We start from the raw sequence: 19,807 nt of genomic DNA, 5'->3' as shown, positions 1-19,807 counted from the left end.
AATTCAATGGTTGCCAGGACAAACGACTAAGCAAGGACAATAAACGAGGCCGACTGAAAGCAAAACTATACAGCCAAGGATTCCATATTTCATCGCTGCTCTCCACAAGGCTGCATAATATTGGTGTAACTGTTTGTAAAAATGTTAACTGGTAGAGTGTGCTCTCAATCCCAGAGGAAGGGGTGAAAAAATCAAGGGTAGAAAGATTATAAAAGCTGAGGCTAATCAAAAACAAAACGGTGCTTTTAAAAACAGTGTGGGTGTGTTTGTGTGTGTTTACTATATTGGAGTGGATGGTCCCCAGGCTGTTGCTGTGAGGTACCCGTGGGGCATAGCCACTCCGGCTCAGTGAATGAGAACGCAGCATTGCAGAGCCTGGTCGGATGAAGGGCGTGGCTATGGGGACCATGGGAGGGGGCCTGCTGGACAACGCTCGCACCTCACTGGGAGATGAGAGGGAAGCTATCGAGCGGGGGCAGGAAATGGAGCGTCTGATTGGACCAGAAAGTGTTGGCGACACAGAGGGAGCGGTGTTGTTTTTGAACGGCTTGACTGACGGTTTCCAGTGCATGCGACCTGTAGAGAAAGCGAGGAGACAGGAAAAAAGATGATGTATAATGACTTACTGTCACACTTCAACTACTTGTATTTCCACCCAGAGTCCCCGTCACTGTCAAGCCATGCTCTTTGCTTTCCATCTGGCACTGGGCTTTGGAGATGAAGTGTGGCCTCCAAACTCCCAAAGCTGCACTGTAGCACACTGGCCCAGTGGTCTAGTGTGTGTCATTAGCTGCCGCAGCATGTTCAGAGAAGTCAAGAAACTTAACATAAGTCCTGTAGGGCTTGAGAGCAGATTAAAGAGCAGCTTTCTGTCCCACATACACATCAACAAACACACAAAGACAATAAAGGAGAAAGTCACACTGACAGTCCATAACACTTGACTCAGCTCCAACAATCAACCAGGCAGTGTATTAGTGTGTGTCTGATATCAAGTATGCCCACAAGTATGCATACGTTTGTTCATGTGTGAGCATGCTGCCGCAGAACCTTCCAAGGTTTGGCCATTGCCAAATGACAGCATTATGGGGCTTAGTAGTGGTTGCTCTTTGGTAGCTTAGAATAGAGAAGGGGTTTGGCAAGGTTGCTGTGTCTGTGTGCACCCATTTGCACACAGACACATACTCGGATGCTTTGTCCAAAAGTTAGGTTTTCCACATTTGTGTTCTGTCTTTTGTAGCAAACAGAATGAGCTCATGCAAAGGTTTTCTCCATTACCAACGGAGCTTTCGATCCACAATGTAACCAGAGACGTTTTCTGTTTCAAGGCCAGTACACAGACTCTTCTATAAAGGGGCTCTCTCACTTCTAACAGCTAAACAGAGTCGATGTATGCGACTTATGTAAATTTGTGGGACTGTTCAAGACTTGTCACTGTAAAACAGGACATTCTGACATCAAACTCAAGGTGCTTTTCTAGGGACATGACAAAGAAGGCTCTTTTCGCTTCTCTTTCAATCAAATTTCTTTCCATTCATCGCTGCTTTTACTTTTACCTTCTATTCAACTTAACTGTGCTGTTCAGGGACTCTCCTTTCCTTGAGTGTTTTTATTGCCTCAGAAGGTTCTTCATGCTCAGGCACTTGGTTCCTGGACATTCCTTTAACTACAAACTTAGCAAACAAGGATTTTTCATTCCGCAACTCGTAGGAAATGTATTTTTTAAGCTTAAATAAAAACGAAGCCAAATTTTCCAATATATTACATCTCTTATGAATAAAAATAAGGTCAGTGAATACATGTTTCTGTTCACCGAGTCTCGTGCAACTAGTCCTCTGCAGGAATGTGAATACTCTTCTGCATGCAATAGAAACCACTTATGGCCAATTATAAACACTTAAGACATGCCTTTAAAATAAATGTTTTACTGAATCTTACTGTACAACTTAAGGAACTTATTTTTCTCTGCATAAGTTCACAACAAACACACTTTTTACACAAGTTTCTGCATCGAAATATTCAAGGATTCAAAGTGTTTATTGTCATCTGCACAATAAGGAAACAGGTTTTCCTTTACAATGACATTCTTACTTTGCAGTTTGCTATCGATTGCCACCACAAAACAAACGTTACACATCAATACTTCACATAGTTTATTCGTAATTTTGTTCACTCTTGTTTTTTTAAATAATACTCTAATAAAAATATATATATGTGTATATTTTAGAATATAAAATCAAATATTTAAAAATAAATAAATATTGAGGCATCTCATATTCCATGTCTACCATTTTTTTTGTTGTTGTTAATTAGGAACCTATTAGACGAGAGGCAATAAACAATTTGAGAATGAAAAACTTTTACTTTGAAAGAAAAATGTACCCAAAAATGTAGCACACTTTACCTGAGCGCTCGACAAAGTTCTTCTCTTTGCTCTCGCCAAGATCATAGGAAACCTTCTTCTCGCCTCTTTTCTCTCGACCTCCTTCTGTTTTCCTCCTCTCGTCCATCTCTTCATCTGAAGAGGAGCAGGAATTGTCGACACTGCTGCAGCTGGTGAAATCAGCCAGGTAGTCCGGTCGTTGGCGCCTCGGCGTCTGACTGCATTCTGGCATGGCGCTTAAAGACTGGTGAGGACATACACAGCCTTAGTGTTTGTAGGCTCCCACACAAGAAAGTGAGCAAAAATGAAAAAAATACAGGAAATGTTAAATAAGTTATTACACATAAACTCAAACCAGAGTTTGCATTGTTTTTTACACCCTTACATAAAATGAAATTGCTCCATAAAGGATTCAAAAGACATATTTTTTAGAAAAAACAAGGAAGCGTTTTATTGAGAGTAACCGTTCAAGTGTCAGATTAAAAGACTTACATAAATATTTGAAAAATTCTGAAAAATAACATCTGCATGGATACATTAACCTCAAAGTCAAGGATGAAACACTTAATTTATTGTCAGACAACTTATTTGACACTTTTGCTCTTGCTTTCCACAATGCTGTTGACAACATTAAGTGCTGCTGTAACACTATTTTGATGTCGAGTTCTAATAAAACAAGGTGAAATTACTTAGGTGAGCTCAACTCCAAGCCATTAATTCACACTTCGGTTTCAACCTGAAGTTCATTACGTCAGTCTATCTCACATCCTGACAAGGGACACGCAGACTGCATTAATAAAGCATTTACACATCTGTTATTCAACCATCGACTCAGGCAATCTTGTCAGGGCACACAAATTAATGGGAAGGAAGTGATCACAGGGCTTACACAGTCACCGCTAGGGTAGTTGTGTGGCAGGGTGATAGAGGATGACAGAGAAGGAGAGAGATTAAATACACAAGAAGAGCATAAAGGAAAGATGGGAACATCAGATTGATGAGGTGAGGTATAAAGAGGAGGGCAAGGTGAACATTAGTATGGCAGCAGAGAAGAGTAAGTGAAAACACTAAGGAAGGCAGAAGTGAACGGTGAGAGAAAATGGCTCTGAATGTTTGAGAGGGGTTAAAAGTCTTGCAAAACTGACGATTAATTAGCAATAATGTACAAATTTTAAAATCCGATGCAGGAGAGGTTAAGGAGTAAAAGAGTAATAGTGAGGTAAGGAATAGAGTGCACCATAAAGAAGTGGGATATTGAAAGAAGATGTGTTGGGGATGATTAAAGTGTTTCCATGTCTTTAGTGTTTTCTCTAAGAGCAGTTCATTTAATAAATACCAACTTCTTTTGTTCAACATGAATTCTGTTTTCCATCTAATCGCTGCAACTGTCACGACTGCTAACTTAATACCAACATACCAACAAAATGTTCTCAAAACCTTGGGTCACTTGAGATGGGCAAAGTAACACATCTAAAGTCATTCACTTCTACGTTGCTTGTTTTACTGATAATTGTGTTTTTGTGTGTTTATAGGTGTCACACGTGTGCGATTAGATGCAAAATGGCTGTGGCAAAAACGCATTTTATTGGCAGACGATGAGACAGTAAAGGGGCCATACCAGGGTAAACTATATCTAAATAAATGATCATATATTACCTTTGGAACACTAAAAAACAACATATATATTAAACATTAGTTATTTTTGCGGACTCTTTTTATACCCGGAAGTAAAACGACTCGATCTCTGAGGTACTGCCTTTCGGTTCCTTGAGGGTGCCACCCACTTCATGATGTCATCCTAGAGCCGGCGAAAAAATGAAGGAAGAAGGAAGCTAGTGGATCGCCGCTAGCTCAAGCTGCTAGCTTTGCGGACAAAGTATTCGTGTAGTCTGGGTCTAGCAGATTCTTCCTGGAGGGGGTCGTCTCACTTTGTGACAGCACTTGAGGACCCGCTCATTTTCGTGGGTATGGGAGGGGCTGCTGCTGAAAGCACAGGTTTTTAGAGGATTACTCAGAAATGCGTGAACAGATCAAAATACCGCTTTGGGGTTCTTTATAGTGAGAAGTGAACAGTATAATACACTTAAAAGCTCAAAAAGTAGATTTTTCATGGTATGGCCCTTTTAACACTGGGCACGTGTAGCGCATTCAAGAACTCGCTGGACATGGGTTTCTGTACCTGTAGTCAGAGAGCAGACTTAAAAACTTGAGTAGCAACGCCTGAATGCAAGAGAATTGAACGCAGAAACCCCAAAATGCCTATAAATGTGAGTTTACAAAGACTTTTCATTGGAAATGGTCGCTTAAACGCACAGTTAAGCTCTGTGTTGTCCTGTTGTCAAAGAGGTGAATCTGTTGGTCTCATAACTTCTTTTTATTGCTTTCACTGCGAAAACTCCACAATATCAAAATTGACAGGATTCAAATTAATTTTGACAACAATGATTGAGTCGGAACAAGTTCTCATTTCCTCTAAGGCCTAAAATTGCAGCCATGATGTATGTATATATAAAAAAAGTCCCAACTCTGAGCACAACGTAAGAGTGTTCCATCCAATTTATTTTCCGAGTGGGAGATTGATGCAGATGTGCTGGTAATGAGAGGAATATACAGGTAAAAGGACGAGAGTGAATGTGGGAAAAGGAAGGAGTCGTGTGCTGTCATGGTAAATTGAAGGGGCCTACATTGGGATGTGACAGAGACAAAAAGAAGCTGATGGACAGAAAGAAAGGTGAAGGCGGCTGGCAAGGCAAGAAACAGACAGCTTGACAAATGTCCCCTCTGGGAGTCAGGTCTTTTCTTTAGAGCTCCTTCGGATTCCCTTTTTCCTAACCTACACTGCACTCTTTATTTTTCTAAAATCACTTTCAATGAGCTCTCTGTGGGTGTTAGCTTCAGGCCCCTGACCCTCTGCATTTCTCTTTCCTTCGTCTTTCCTACTGGCACTGCTTTTTCTGAGGTCCCATGAGACACGCTGAGCCTACATGTTCCTGTCTTCACCTGTTCTTACCCACCTTTGGGCCTCGTTGCCTGGAGGATTTGCCCATAAGCTTCTCATCATCCAGTTCACATTGTTCCAGGAGATCCAGTATGTCTTCCTCCTATGCATGAACACACACAAGAATGCAGACAATTTCACTGGAAGTCACTTTAGGCAAACTCTAAGAAGAAATAACAAAAAAAAATGCAAGGTCAAACAAAAAAGAAATATAGCTACACAAAAATTGCTGAACATTGTGTATCTTTTCTGGAGAATTAGAAAAAAAAGCCACTGGCTGAACACACTCTGTTTGTTGGCAGCAGTTTGAGACAGAATTGAGAAAAGCCAGCACCATGGCTGTCACCACCATGCAAACGCCTTGTCCATTTGGCATTAGCTGAAATGCAGGCAGAGGTCATTAATGTTGTTTCATGGTTGGAACAGAACTGGATCGAGCTTTTGTTGTAAATCCAGATCCTAAACAAGTGTTTTCTGGCTCCTGGCTGTGTTGGTATGCTTTCATGGCACTGCATATGTTTGGTAAGTATACACTTAGTAAGGGGTATTATAAAGACTTTAGATTAATTGAAAACAGATCTAATATTTTGTATTTAGCTACAATTGTGTGCCAGTATGGTCATTTAAATGGTCTTATCTTACTATCCATAAAAACCTAACCACTAAACTCTTATTTAAAAATGTGATTTAAAAATTATTCCTGATGGTTATCAAATATGTCATTTGACAATATTTTAAAATCTATTCTTAAATATTCCTGATATTTTTTCTAATGCCAAATAATGTAAACATATCTTTGATAATTAAACGGCATTTGTTATGATGTTTTTTTTTAATAGTATGTCGTTTTACATAATTATTACATGCTTTATCTTTGTCACGTGATCTAAAGCTACTTGTAGGTTTTTAATTACCTGAATCTGTGTTGGGAAAGTACAAATAACTGATCAGAAGTTAAAAAGCGGATAATGATAAATTAAGTAACGTAAATAAAAATAAAAAGTTAAGTAAAGCAAAACAGGGGTGGGATTATATAAGTTTGTTTCCCCCCCACTCCCTTTCAAGCATTTTGACTGCTTTTGACAATCTTAATAGCTAATAGTGTCATCGTGTCATCCACAATATGTAAAAGATTTTATGATTAAGAGTAAAAATTGAATTACTTACTAATGTATGTAGATGTATGCGTTTTGTCTAATCAATTTTATGACTAATTATTAAACTATATCTTATATATTTTTGCATAGATATAAGCTTCTGCAGTTTGTCTTGTTTTTGCATTTTTTCTCACCTTGATTGCTTGAAATAAATCCTTTTCAATTCAATCTAATTCAAAACTCTTTTTTTACTGACATATGAGCTTTGTCAATAGATAACATTTTGGAAAAACACTGTTTTCACTGTTCAAACAATAATATAAACTGTTTAAATGTCCAATATAAGACCATGGTTGCTGGCGGGCGTGTGTTGTATGAGTGTTCACTATGACCTGCCGCCCGCAGCATGCCCATAGTGTGCATGAATATGTTTATTCTACGGACTCATCGAGTGGTCTACGACCTTGATATTTCATGTGGGTCAGCTACAAGTTTGCCTGCATTACCCCTTAAGGGCAGTTGTAGGTTGAATCCAAATTCTTCCCCTATCGCTGCAGCTTCTTCACATTTTTTCACAAGGGTTTGCTCAGATGCACTGAGGTTTACATTTAAATGTAGCATGACCTTTTTAAAGCTGTAAAAACAATGTTGTTATGAATTTCTGAGCGCTAAAAGCCTCTCATTAACATAGCTGACAGCAATATTGATGACATCATCAAGTAGGAGTGACGCCCAATTTTGAGGACACTATGTTTCCACAACTCTCCACTTCGAGGGCTAAATGTAGAGGTAGGGGAAGAATTCGGATTCGGCCAAAGGTTTTTGCAAAAGGTCCCAGAGCTGAACATATTTGAGAGATATTACTTTTAGATACTTTTGTTTTAAAGAGTGCTTCCGATTCTCCACTAGTGCTTTTCAATTGAGCTGATTTACCAGCTCTGTCAGTTAGCATTTCAAAACTAAAGCCCATTCTTCATTTTCTCCAGATTTAAATCACTATCGTTCACGTTCAACCTCCGAATACTTCATTTCAGGTATACTCAGACATTCAGCTGATCTGTACAACTCATTTAAACGACTTAATAGTTAACATTAAACTGCTGTCAAGGCTAGTTGTGGCAGAACAAAGCTGGCCTGTTGAGGCTGCATTTTTCAGATCACCTTTTTCTTTGTTATTTTCTGTATTTATTTTTAAAAAAGGCGGACAAAACAGCAGCTGAAAGGGTGGGAAAACAGAAAGCTAAAAGCAACGCACCAACATTCTGATGCTCCTGTCAACATAATTATGATGGAAGTTGAGAGAGAGGTGATGCAAACCCTGTAGAAACCAGTGTAACCCACGGCTCAGTTGTATGCTGCGTGGCAGCTGAAATCAGAAGGGTGTTCTGCAGTCAATCAGTATGTTATCACTTAAGTTTCAGCGCAGGCTTCAACTTCTATGATAGCATGACAGGGCCGTGACATTTTTCAATTCAGAAACCTCAGAAGAACACAAAGGCAGTAAACATGTGTGCTCGTGATACACTGACAGACCTGGCAGACAGATGTGTTGATGTTCCCTGGAAAAAAATCTTTAGTATTGAACAAAATAGGAACTTACCATGCTGTGCTGTACAGGTCAAGTCAAAGGATGAGCACTGATCTCAGTTAAAATTAAATCTTACACAGTAAATACTGGCAAGTATTAATTTATAGTAAAGAATGAGTTTTGGCATGTGAGCGTGACCTGAAGCTACAGGTGAGTAGTTACTAACTGAGAATCTAAATTTGAACACATTATTGATCTTTTAAACATGCGTCTTGCTGACAAGATAATAAAAAAGAACTAAGCACTGCTTTGATAAACTTATACAATCCAAACTAGATAGGAATCTAATCATGAAAAAATATCAGAAAAAGTCATGTGTAAGTTAGGAAAAAGAAAAGCAACTAATATCAGTTTCATCAGCTGATTTAAATATTGCTAAAACAAAAGAATACTACTTTTATTAAGATGTTTATCATATTGAGCTCAAGAAACCTTTTTGTATTTTTTAAAATAAATATGTCTCTTCCTATCAAACTATCACTCACTATCAAAGAATCTGATATGAAACAGATGAGCGATCCTCCATCAACCTTTTAAACGGCATACCTCTCCGTTGGCTAAATTATTAATAATATATATTAAAAAAAAATCATAAAGAACATTTTTAAATATTTTTCAGTGATGCACATTGGAAAAGTCTACATTTGTTTGCGTTAGTATTTTTTTTTAATCCATTTTTATTATTATTATTATTATTAATGGTAAATTCTAAATCTGAAAAAGATCTGTAGCTCTTTTGATATATTTGTGTGTTTCTTCAGTAAATAAAATGACTATGTGATTACAAGTGTGCTCGTTTTAGGTGGCTACTACCTTTTCTGCTTTTTTAATAACCATTTCAAAAGCAATCCACACAACGCTAATAAGAAAAGGTAGCAATCTCCTCCTCATTATGCTAAATGAATTTATTCATTTCTTGTATGTTTACTCAGATAAGAATAGGAAGAGTTAGGATGTGATGTTGCTTTTATTTTGTTGCATTGGAGGTGATTTTTGCTTAAAAACTGTACAGTGGTGAAAATTTTGTGAAGGGACAATGCAAATGGCTGCAGAAACGCAAAGCACGTAAAGAGAAGAAAAAGGACGTATTGTCAAATGGTCTAACAAAAAACCAAGGACTGCAACACATTTTCCCCATTATTTGCGCATCTTTATTCGTCTCTGTGGGCAGAATTTTAATAGAAATGTGTGTGTGTGTTTCCTTTATATTGTCCACAAGTGTCTGCATACTGTGTGTATATGTTCAGGTGTGTCTCTTCAGGTTTCTATGCTGTGCGTGGGTGTGTGTCCGTGACAATCTGCCATTGACGTACGTGCCTTCATTCGTTTCAGAGGATTATTCATTTCCTTTTGAAGTGAGGCTGCTCGCCCAGCGAGGAAGGTCTGAAAGGCGGCCGAGAGCAGGCTTTCATACTTTTCCAACAGCAGCTTGTCGTCTGGGGGGTAAATACGTCTGTAGACCACAGAGACAGAGAAAAAGAGCGAGAGAGAGGCAGGAAAAGTGAAAAGGGACAAGGGAGAGTCAAAGAAGAAGGGTTATCGATGTGGGGAGAAGGCAAATACAAGAGTGAGGTAATACATGTAAGTAAAAAGAAACAAAAGGTTTGGGTTTCCCATGAACACCGAAGGGAAGGATTGAGGTTTGAACAAAGGAGGTGTAAAGTTTAGAATAACCAGAATTTCAAGAAAAGAGATTGGAAAAATATTTTTAAAAATTGGAAAAAAGGAAAGTTAAAAAAGGAAGGGTATATGGAAACATAAAGAGGTGTAAAAAATAAAAAGCAGGTGACATAGATGCACAGAAAAAAGAGCAAGCAGAACACGTGACAGATGGAAATATTTCAGTCAAAAGGTTAAAAGTAATAGACACAAAGCGCAAGTTATAAGATCAATGGAAAAGGATAAAAAAAAGAAGGAAGCAAATAGAAAATACAAAAAGACGAGTATTACGGAAGACCTTGAATCAGGAAACAGCAAACTTCATTTAGTCCATCTTTCAAATGCGGATGATATTGATGTAGATGCTTTCTGCTCACTTTCTCTACATTGAGATGTACACCGTTCAAATTCTTTGCTAATTCACATAATCCACATTTCAAGACCAAAAAAGTGGCAAAGGAGTAAAAAACTGACAGGTTTTCCCCATAACTCCCTCATGTCATCACTTTGGCCAAACTTTATTTATAGAGTTCCTACAAGTTTCTTCAAGTTAATTTTTTAAGACCCTGTAAATAAAAAACGAAGACCAATTTGTCACTATTTTATTAATGTATTCCTATTTTAGATTTGTATGTTATTTATTTGTGTGTTATAGATATGTTATTTGTGGTCTGTTCCATGATCCTTTAGCACACTTCTTCTTTTATTAAAGGGCCTATACCATGCAAAATGTACTTTTTGAGCTTTGAAGTGTATTATAATGTTCACTTCTCAACATGAATAACCCCAAGGAAGTATTTTAATCCATTTATGCATTTCTGAGTAAACCTGTGCTCTGAACACCAGTCCCTCCAAACCCAGGAAAATGAGCGGGTTTTTACAAGCTGATGCCACAAAGTGAGAACAGCCCCTTCCAGAAAGAATCTGCGCGGTCAGAACTGCCCCCAGTCGAACACAAACACACTTTCTCTACTCAGCTAGTGGTGATCAGCAAATAACTTTAATTTTAAATGCACAATACCATATACCTTCCAATTGTGTCCCATCTCCAGTAAATTTGTGTGAGATCGAGTCGCTTTACTTCCGGATAGGAAAATAGTACACAAAAATAACTCTTATTTCATAAATAATTGGTTCTTTAGTCTTCAAAAGGTAATATATAATCATATATATGGATATAGTTTACTCTAAAAGACTTGAGAAAACCATCGTATGGGCCCTTTAAAGGGGCGGTGGGCATTTGGCCTATTGGTCCATTAACTGGTTCTGTTCATTTACATTATCTAATCAAAATGATTGTGGTTGAATTTTTTCCTTTTCAACAAGACATGTGAAACAAATCAAGCAGTACATTTTTTAAGGCTCAGATATTAAAATTCAAGACGTTTTTAAGGCTTTTTAAGGTACTATTTCCAAATTCATAAATTCAATACTTTTAAAAACTTTTTAAAACCCCACAGGTAACATGTATGAATCTAAAGAAACACAAAGTGGTTTATAGAATATAGCATATCTTTAAAAAGTAATTTTTAATAAGTTATATATAGCCGAACATACACACACGTAATGACAGGTGAACTCTTGTTCTGTTGATGCATTTTGACTTTAAAAACAGAAAAAATTAAAGAAAAGCGAGTAAATAATATAGATAAAGGCAACATACCCAAGTATGATCAACATATCTTTTCAAAATGTATTCTATTTATTTACTAAAATTAGTTTCAAACATGTTAATAGTAAAGTACATGCAATAAGGCACATATTGTGGATAGTATAAAAAATAATAGCAACAACAAAAATACACGCACGTTTGAAAGGCAGCAGAAACTTGGCTTAAATACAGCTGCCCCTTTAAAAAGAAAAGAGAAGAAAGCAAAATAAAATAAAACAAAAAACCAAATATGATAAGCAAAAAAAAATCTAATTTTTTAGCCTACCAAGTATTAATATAATCTTAATATTGATAATAGGTTACTAGTCTTAATCATGTTACTATGACTATGTCTTTAGAAAGACCTAAATCCTTCATCAGCACATGACTCATGGGTTTCACTGCTCGTCTAATTTAAAACATCGGATCACAAATTCAGGATTAAATCTTTCATGTCAAGTCACATGTCAGCGATCATTTTAACTTGGCTTACAAGACGTATTTTAAGGTAGCTGTTCTTTTTTTCTTTCTACTTCTGACCTGATTCCAAAAGTTGACCGAAATCCATTGAGTGCACCTCAAAACAAACATCTCCTTAATTTTAGGATGTGAGATGAGAAAATCCCTGAACCGCCTTCCCTTGTGGCCCTCCAACAGGAATTCTTTTCATAACTGCTGTGCTTTTACTAAAATCCATTATCTTAAAAGCCTGAGTTAATTTAGAGGCTTACATCCTCAGCCATATCTGTTCGCCTCTATTCATGGCAGATGATTTTTGAGGGGTGGAGTGAGTTATTGCATTACACTCCCCTTCTCACTGCTTCTTTTTTGTAAGTATTGCAGATTTACACTTGCAAATTAACTTTTCAAAAACTGTAAAAAGCGTGTATTTAATAGTATTAATGCTAATTTAGTCCACAGGTGTTTATTTGTGATAACATGGCTCAGCTGTTTGAATTCTTCATTCTCTCACAACAGAGACAATGCTCACTTTTCTGTTTAGGAAATACAGTTTATGTACTCGGTGAATCTTTTACCTATTCTTGCAAACAAAAATTGCTTTGCATTGAAACACAGAATTTAACTCTTTGTTTTGTCTTTTAGAAAAAAGTTCAATACCTCAGCTTTTTTCACTTTTCATATTAAAACGTTTCATCTAATGAATAGCTTGTATTTTTGATTAACTCCTTGAGTGGATTTCCTCAGACTCGTGTCCCTTTAAGATTTAAATGAATAAATATAGTCTTGTTTTATCAAAATTCTAATTAAATTTTGTGCATTAAGTGAGAGATGAGCCTCCATGTTTAACAGGGTCCTGATCCAGCCCTATTTGATACAGATTTCATCTAATAGCCAAAGGTTTGCGAGTTCATTACTCGTACTTATCTAATGAGAAGCAGTGTGTTAATCAGACTTCAGTGCAGTGCCGGGGCACACTTTGAATGCTAAGAGGTCTTTATTAAGTGTCTTCCAGACAGACCTCAGCCTGTCTGATTGACTGTCTGGCAGCCTGTCGAGAAAGAGGAAGAAGGTGACAGCACTTCATGCAGGCCTGGAGCAGCGTTTTCACTAGCCATTCAGTCAAGTGACGCGTCAAGAAGTCACTCATGCTTGGGGAGAAAGCAAAATGCGTGGGAGCAGGTTGTGTACGTCTACATGGGGTTTTTTCCTTCTTTTTTTTCAAAGTGTGAACGGGAACTTATAAAAAAATAAATAAATAAATAAAACCAGAAAATGGGGAAGATAAACTGCTTTAACTCAGTGTTACAAAGTCCTGCTGTGAGGCAAATCTGCTCCATCAATGAAGTAAAACATTTACACGTTCAGTGTCTTCCACCATCCACGTTTTAACAGATCAGTAAAAAAGTGGAGGTAGGAACAATAAAAGATATCTTGGAGCTACCAAACAAATTTTACATGAGAAAGTAAAGTCTCTAAATATGATAAAAGATTTTTGAGTATCCCCCAAAACAAACTCTGGTTCTTTTTCTTGTATTGCTCGTGATATCTCTGCATCAATATTTGTTTTTACAAGAGCCAAGCATTCTGCAGATGGTCATAGAAATAAGTGAAGTCGGTGGATCTGCTGGAGGGTGAGCCTCTCCTCCCCAACTGTTTACATTTTTCTTACCTGTAATTCCCCAGATGTTGCTTTTCGTGTTGCTCCCTGGAAAACTGCTTGCGAACCTGAGCGAGTTGCTCTTTCTACATTGAAAACACAGGTAAAAAAAACAAAAATGGTCACAAACACATCATTTTTGGGAAAGAAAAGAATTAGTGTGGCATAATAGACTGCAGATTTGAGCAAAAGAGCAAAAGTTCTCTAAATTTCTTGCTTTCAGACCAACAAAAGGTGTAATTGAGGTTTTCAGTATGCTAATTTAGCATAGAGCAGAGAAGAAGGCACCCCCCTGCCAGCAGCCAGCAAAACCATTGAGTAATGAACAATATGCACCTTCATCAGACCTTAGCATGATCTCACACTTGAGCCAAACAGCACTCACTGATGATGGTGGTTCACGTTTATCCCTTTTTCTTTAAAAAAAAAAAAAGCACCTCTGAGTATTTGTTCTCTACTAATTACTGCTGTGATTATCCAAAGGCTAATCAAAGAAAGTGGTGGATTTTTAAGCATAGGCCTTGCAGTTTTTACTGTATAGATACAAATTCTTCAATCCAAAAATTGTTTTATATGCATTTTTGGAAAACAATTTTTAAATGTTTTGGGCTATTACACAACTTAAAATACAAACAAACACGTTCAATTGAACATGTTTATTTGATAAAGAATATGTTAAAAAGGAAAAAGGGGTGGGAAAAACTTAAGTGTGAGAAAATAATGTGTAAATTTGGACATAAAATACTCAACTTTAGGAAAATTGAAAAAGCTCGACAAGTTCTAAAAAATGTTTTAAGGAGTTCAAGATTATTTTTGTATTCATTGTATTCATTTTACATAAAATTCTACAGATATTCATTCTTTTTTTTGGTTACTTTTAAAACTTTGGTTGCAGCTCACTTTGTTTCTCTGCCTAAGGTCAGAAAATGTTTTGGTAAAAGCTGTACTTTGCTACTAGAAAATATTTTTTTACACAGCAGCAGGAAACAGTCACTAGACTTTAGAAAACTAAAAAACGAAACTAAGTTTTTCACATTCTGTCTTCTTCTTCTCCTTTCGGCTTTTCCCTTCACATTGAATCAGTTTCATAAGTCTGATTTGCATATTTGGTTCGGGAAAGACTAAACATAAGAACAGAATAGAATATCTTTATTTCTATCACACTTTTACCAGAAATAATCAAAAAGTTCTTTACAAAAGGACCATAAAATAAAAACACAGAGATGTAATAAATTCCTTTGGATGACCTATCAATGTTTAGCAGTTTATTTGAAGTTCAGTGGAATTTTAATTTTATATATCAAATTCCAAATCAATCTAATACAGTTTAGCATAACAATGTTATTTTTGACTTTGGTTTAGCTATATAAACATGTTATCTGTAGGTAGGAAGCTTTTAAAGGGGCATAACCAGGATCATTTTTTACCTCCATTTTGTAAACTAAAAAAAGTATATATACTGACTTATTGAACAGAAAAATAATGCACAATACATTTGACTTTCACTTTACTTAGATGCTAAGAAATGAAAGCCAAATTGTCTTTAGTTTCCTTTTTTTGTGTGGCATAACAAGATTAAAAGGTATTTCATGACTTATGCTCATGGGTCATGACTGAACAGCTATTGTTTAATCCCCATGCTGGTTTTGAATGTCAGGGTGGGAAAACAAATGAGCTGAGAATCCCCTAAACCCCCTTAACCACACTTAAGGAATACCAGCTCGCACAAGAGCTCAGTGAAGAGTGGAGATCTGTGGTCAGCAGTTCGGGAAACTAAATTTTACTTTGAAAATCTTTAGAGAAACTGCATGTAAATGTGAATTCAAAGTTTTTAGTATTTTGCTAAATTGTGCCTCACCAGCTCTTCTCTTCTTCGTTCCAGCGTGTGACGTTGTTTCTCCCAGTCCGAGGAAGCCGCTGAAAGTTTCTTCATAGATCCGTGTCCGTAGAGCCGTCTCTGAGCCTCAGCCTTCTGCTGCGCTAGGTTACGTTTCTTATCACTAGCCCTGAGTCAGTAAAACAAGTAGATTTAGTTAAAACACAAAGAATGAGAGTTATTTTGTCCTCTAGCAAAGGTTTTGCATTTAATAGCTCACAAACTTTTATGTATCTAATGATCACATGACTTGTTTATAAAAAATTGAAATGCTAAATTAATATAAAGACCAGACAGTCTATTCTTAAGAAGCTGGCTGCTATGGTGTGGAGAAAGGGCAATTCATTTTAGTCAATCACTGGCCCTTTAAATTGGATATTGAGTGCTTTTGGGGGGCTCAGGTTTATCAATGTCCATGCCTGGGTGGGTCTGAATTGATCCTATTTGATACAGTTGGTGTTGTGAGCAGGCTCAGAAGTGAACCCTCTTTCTCCATGCTGAAAACCCTTCCTTTGGGAACACAAAGTCATTTCTGTAAAAAGAGAGACTGTTAAGTCCAACAAATCCCTCATTCGCTCCCAAAAAAACAGGCAATTTGTCCAGAGAAAAACTTCCTCCGTCTTTCAAGACTTTCAACTATTTATTTGTGCAAAATAACCAAATCTTCCTTTTAATCTGTGAGTAAACAGCAGACAAAAGCCGTGGAACAAATTATTCTGATAAGAGATTTTTTTTTTTTGAATTTGTGTGAATTGGGTAGGTTTTATGTGGGCTGGCTGTGCCGTGCACCACATTAGGGCCAAAGCAGCTCGACGGTGCAGCATGTAATTGATTCATTGTGTATGTGCATTCCTGTGTTTAGTTTTGTGCACACAATTTCATTTTGTGTGTGTGATTAGTCGGGTTGAGGCGATATATTTAGTGCAGTAAAAAGAGGAAAAGAATAGAAAAAAAAAGAGAGAGCAGAGATCCAGAGGTCCGGTGTGCGATGATCAATCAGTGAATCCCTGAAACAAAAAGCGCGCCGGCAAATAGACACCCACAAGTACACAAGTACATAACACAATGAAAAGAGTAAGCGTAAGCAAAAAAAAAAAAAAAACAGCAAACTACACCCACAAAGCAAAGAAGCAGAGCTAAACAGCAAGCCTGTTTAAACGCACATGGAAGAGTAAATTGTGATTGAAGGGAAACAAAGCAAACTACAGACGCACAGTTTTTGTGTCTTGGCCATTATCTGTCTTTGTATCCGGCAGGAAACACCAACACACATATTTGCAATGACAGTAATTCATGTGTTCAAAGCTCAAACCCCCTGTTATCTTCACACTATTACTACTGTCTCATCAGTGTGGAACTGAAACAAGATGAAAGCTAAACAGTCATTTTAAAGTTTTTTTGGGTGTAAAAATTAGATGAATTGATAAAAAATTATGCAGAGCCATGCAAAAAAAAAGGTAGTCAAATTTAAGCCCTGCATGGGACTGCATATGATCTTAAGATACTGCCGTAATTAAAAGTTACGTGCATAAAGAGAAGGGTGGAAACCATTACCTAATGTTTAGGAGTTTTAGAGCATTGAGCAGAGCCCCTTTCTTCACGTCGTAATCAATCTTCTGATCGGTCGCAAAGCTCGGAGCTCGATTGATCTGTCGAGGAAAAGAGAAAGAGTCTTTCTGAGAATACTTTTGCTTAATTTCTTCATTTTTGAAATTCACAAAACTGAGATAATTACAGAGCATGTGGGGCATCTTGGGGAGGAAAAAAAGAGGAGGGGAGAAGAAGATGGAAGAGGTTTGTTTTTCTCTCTTCCTTTGACAGACACTTTGAGGCTCTTTTGGCATAGTCCTGGGAAAATAATCCAGTCTGGCACAGATGTGTACATGCTTGTTAACTAAGAGAGCTGTAAAGCAGCTTGTGTTAGTTATGTGACCCTAGTTTTTTTGCAAAATAACTAAAAAAAAATCCTCCCAGAGTCTAACTTTTTCATTTTAATCGCATACAACAGAGCTCGGAGAACTTCAACCAAGCAACAAAAGAACAAGGAATGAAAGGAACAAATGCTGATTTTATCCAGGGAATCATTTAACAGCACCTTACCTTTCTCAATAGAACAATTTCAAGCACCACTGTATGGTGCTTAAATATCAGTTATTATACCTGTCATAACAAATCAATTTTTTTTCTCTTTGTTAGGTCCCTTTATGTGTCCCTCCCATGGTGAAAAATGCTTCATAAGAGACAACAAAAGTAGCATCAAAGAAAGAACTGGCAACACTGATTAGAATGGTGTCGTCTATGAGGTGATTTCAAAATACAATGTGACAGATGCTCTCCGAAAGGCTGGCGTGGGATGATAAACCTTGATTTTGTTTTTTTAGATAAGTCAGGTCTCTATGTTTCATTCAAATTGCAACTCATTCTTTTTTAGGTTTGTCAACAATACAAGGTAAGCATCGCTTTTATTTTTTATTTCAATAGATGTAACTAATTGCATTTTTAGCTAAATGGCCTTCTATGAAGAGAATATAGTCTCATTCAATTTTTGGGTGCGTAATTCTTGATTTGTAACTCATACAATACATTTTGTGCATAACTGTGTGTACTTGCAATTGTGTATGTATATGTACAAAAAATACAAAATACAAGAAAATACATAATAATACAGTTTACACACGCACAACTTTAAATTACAGTACCTTGGAACTAAATACACATAGAAACATTTAAAAAGTATGAACAAATCCCCAGGTTAGGGTACTGGTCTGGTCTGTGTCCAGAGGGTTAGGGACCCCTGATTACCATGTACATTTTTTCCCTGTCTGTGGCCCGGTACCAAGTGGACCTCGGAGTGGTACAGGTTCGCAGCCTGGAGGTTGGGGACCCGTGATTTGATAGAAACAGTAGGCATTTCAAAAAACGTGTTGGGGACACCCAAAGTGTCAAAAAGTGACGCATACATCCATGTAGGACGAGTTGGGAGAGAGAATGCATTTAAAATGTATGTGTAAGCGATGCGTTTAAATGATGCTGGAATGCTGGGTCATCAGAGTTTTCTTTTCAGCCACTTTGAACTTAGATTGTGAATAATATCTGGTGAAAACTTGACATATTCTCACTTTTGTAAACAAATGTCCCCAATAATTAATGTAAAAAAGTCTAAATATGGATTTTTAAAACACTTTACACTAAAGTTTCTTCATTCTCATCACTCCCTCGCAGCTGTGCTTTCCCTGGCAGTGCCTTCGCCACTGAGCTCTTCAGCAGTTCGCAGAAGAAGAGCACAGTGGCGAAGGTGGTTTAAAGAAGTTTATAAAAGAGCTTATTTGTTACATAGAAAATATGCTGAGCAGTCCACAAACTCCCTGCTCTGCTCCACTCTGCAACATGGAGGGGAAGGGAAAGGAAGTCCTCAAAGCCTATGGTCCCGCCCACAACTCAGAGGCAAATTTATAATGAACTGTCCTAAATCCTTGAAAACAACACAGACTTTTTGATTTTGGCTGAAAACAGCATAATCATAACTGAAAGACCATCGGAAACGCTTTTAAAATAGCTCAAAAAATGATCAAAGTGGTACTTTAAAACCACCACTATAACTTAGCAATTAGTGTAGGAAACCTTCAGGTTACAAGTGGTACAAGTTGTGGGCAGTTTAAAAAAGATAAGGAATGGAGCCATTTGGTCAATTTTTATCATGTTAAGAAAGAGAGCGTACAATGATTTTTTTAGAAACCAAAATTAAAAACATTGTCTGTTGGATTAATGGAAATTGATCAGCAATATGTATGTTGAGCAGAGAGGAGAGGAAGTACTTTTAAAACGAGTCCTCAATTTCAGGTAAAACTAATGCTTGGAGTTTACTAGCAGGAGCATGCGTAACACTGTCGAGGCCTATCACACAGATAATTAATTATTACCCACAAGTTTCCAACTGTCAATGAGCTGAAATGAGCAGAAAAGTAGTAACTTTCTGTGAGCACAAACCCTTCTTTTTATCTTTTGGTGATCTGACTTCTGCACTCTGTATTTTAAACCATTTTTTTAAAACTTTTTTTAAGTCACTATACACTTTAGAGAGCCCGCTGGCTCTTAAGTGTTTTCCAACTGCTTGTGTCTGGTGTACATTACACAAGTAAAAACTCAAATATTTAAATGTGTAAGTTGCTCAAGCTCTCATTATCACAGCAAGCGTTCGCTTCAGCTTCTGTACATCAACACTTAAGGAGACAGCTTTCTTCTTTTTATTTGTAGATATAGTTACAATGTTTATTGTTCTTAGCTACTAAACTTCAAGTTCTTAAGATAGAAAATGCCATTTATATTGCATTTAAATTTTGTTTAGAAAAAACTAATTTGATTGACAATTACATACACGATGATAATCAAAAGTTATTTTTTTGCAAATTTTATTAAAAAATACATATTTTGATTTC

The 19,807-nt window shown here is 37.0% G+C and overlaps 1 protein-coding gene across 3 annotated transcripts in view; it reads right to left on the bottom strand.

The window, feature by feature from the left end:
- The window catches only part of ttll7 (tubulin tyrosine ligase-like family, member 7), an 88,093-nt gene that overhangs the window by 29,330 nt on the left and 38,956 nt on the right, over positions 1 to 19,807 (bottom strand). For all 3 annotated transcript variants that reach the window (XM_024279040.2, XM_024279041.2, XM_036211483.1), the window contains exons 10-16: positions 16,926 to 17,020; positions 15,354 to 15,501; positions 13,508 to 13,581; positions 9,384 to 9,519; positions 5,398 to 5,484; positions 2,405 to 2,627; positions 281 to 576 (exon numbers count right to left, since the gene is read on the bottom strand). In XM_024279040.2, coding sequence (XP_024134808.1) covers positions 281 to 576; positions 2,405 to 2,627; positions 5,398 to 5,484; positions 9,384 to 9,519; positions 13,508 to 13,581; positions 15,354 to 15,501; positions 16,926 to 17,020 — 1,059 coding nt within the window. The remainder of the gene's footprint in view (positions 1 to 280; positions 577 to 2,404; positions 2,628 to 5,397; positions 5,485 to 9,383; positions 9,520 to 13,507; positions 13,582 to 15,353; positions 15,502 to 16,925; positions 17,021 to 19,807) is intronic.

The sequence above is a fragment of the Oryzias melastigma genome, linkage group LG4, assembly GCF_002922805.2.
Source record: "Oryzias melastigma strain HK-1 linkage group LG4, ASM292280v2, whole genome shotgun sequence".
Taxonomy (NCBI): Eukaryota; Metazoa; Chordata; class Actinopteri; order Beloniformes; family Adrianichthyidae; genus Oryzias; species Oryzias melastigma.
Note: the sequence above shows the minus strand (reverse complement) of the source record. Positions and strands in the feature narration are given on the sequence as shown.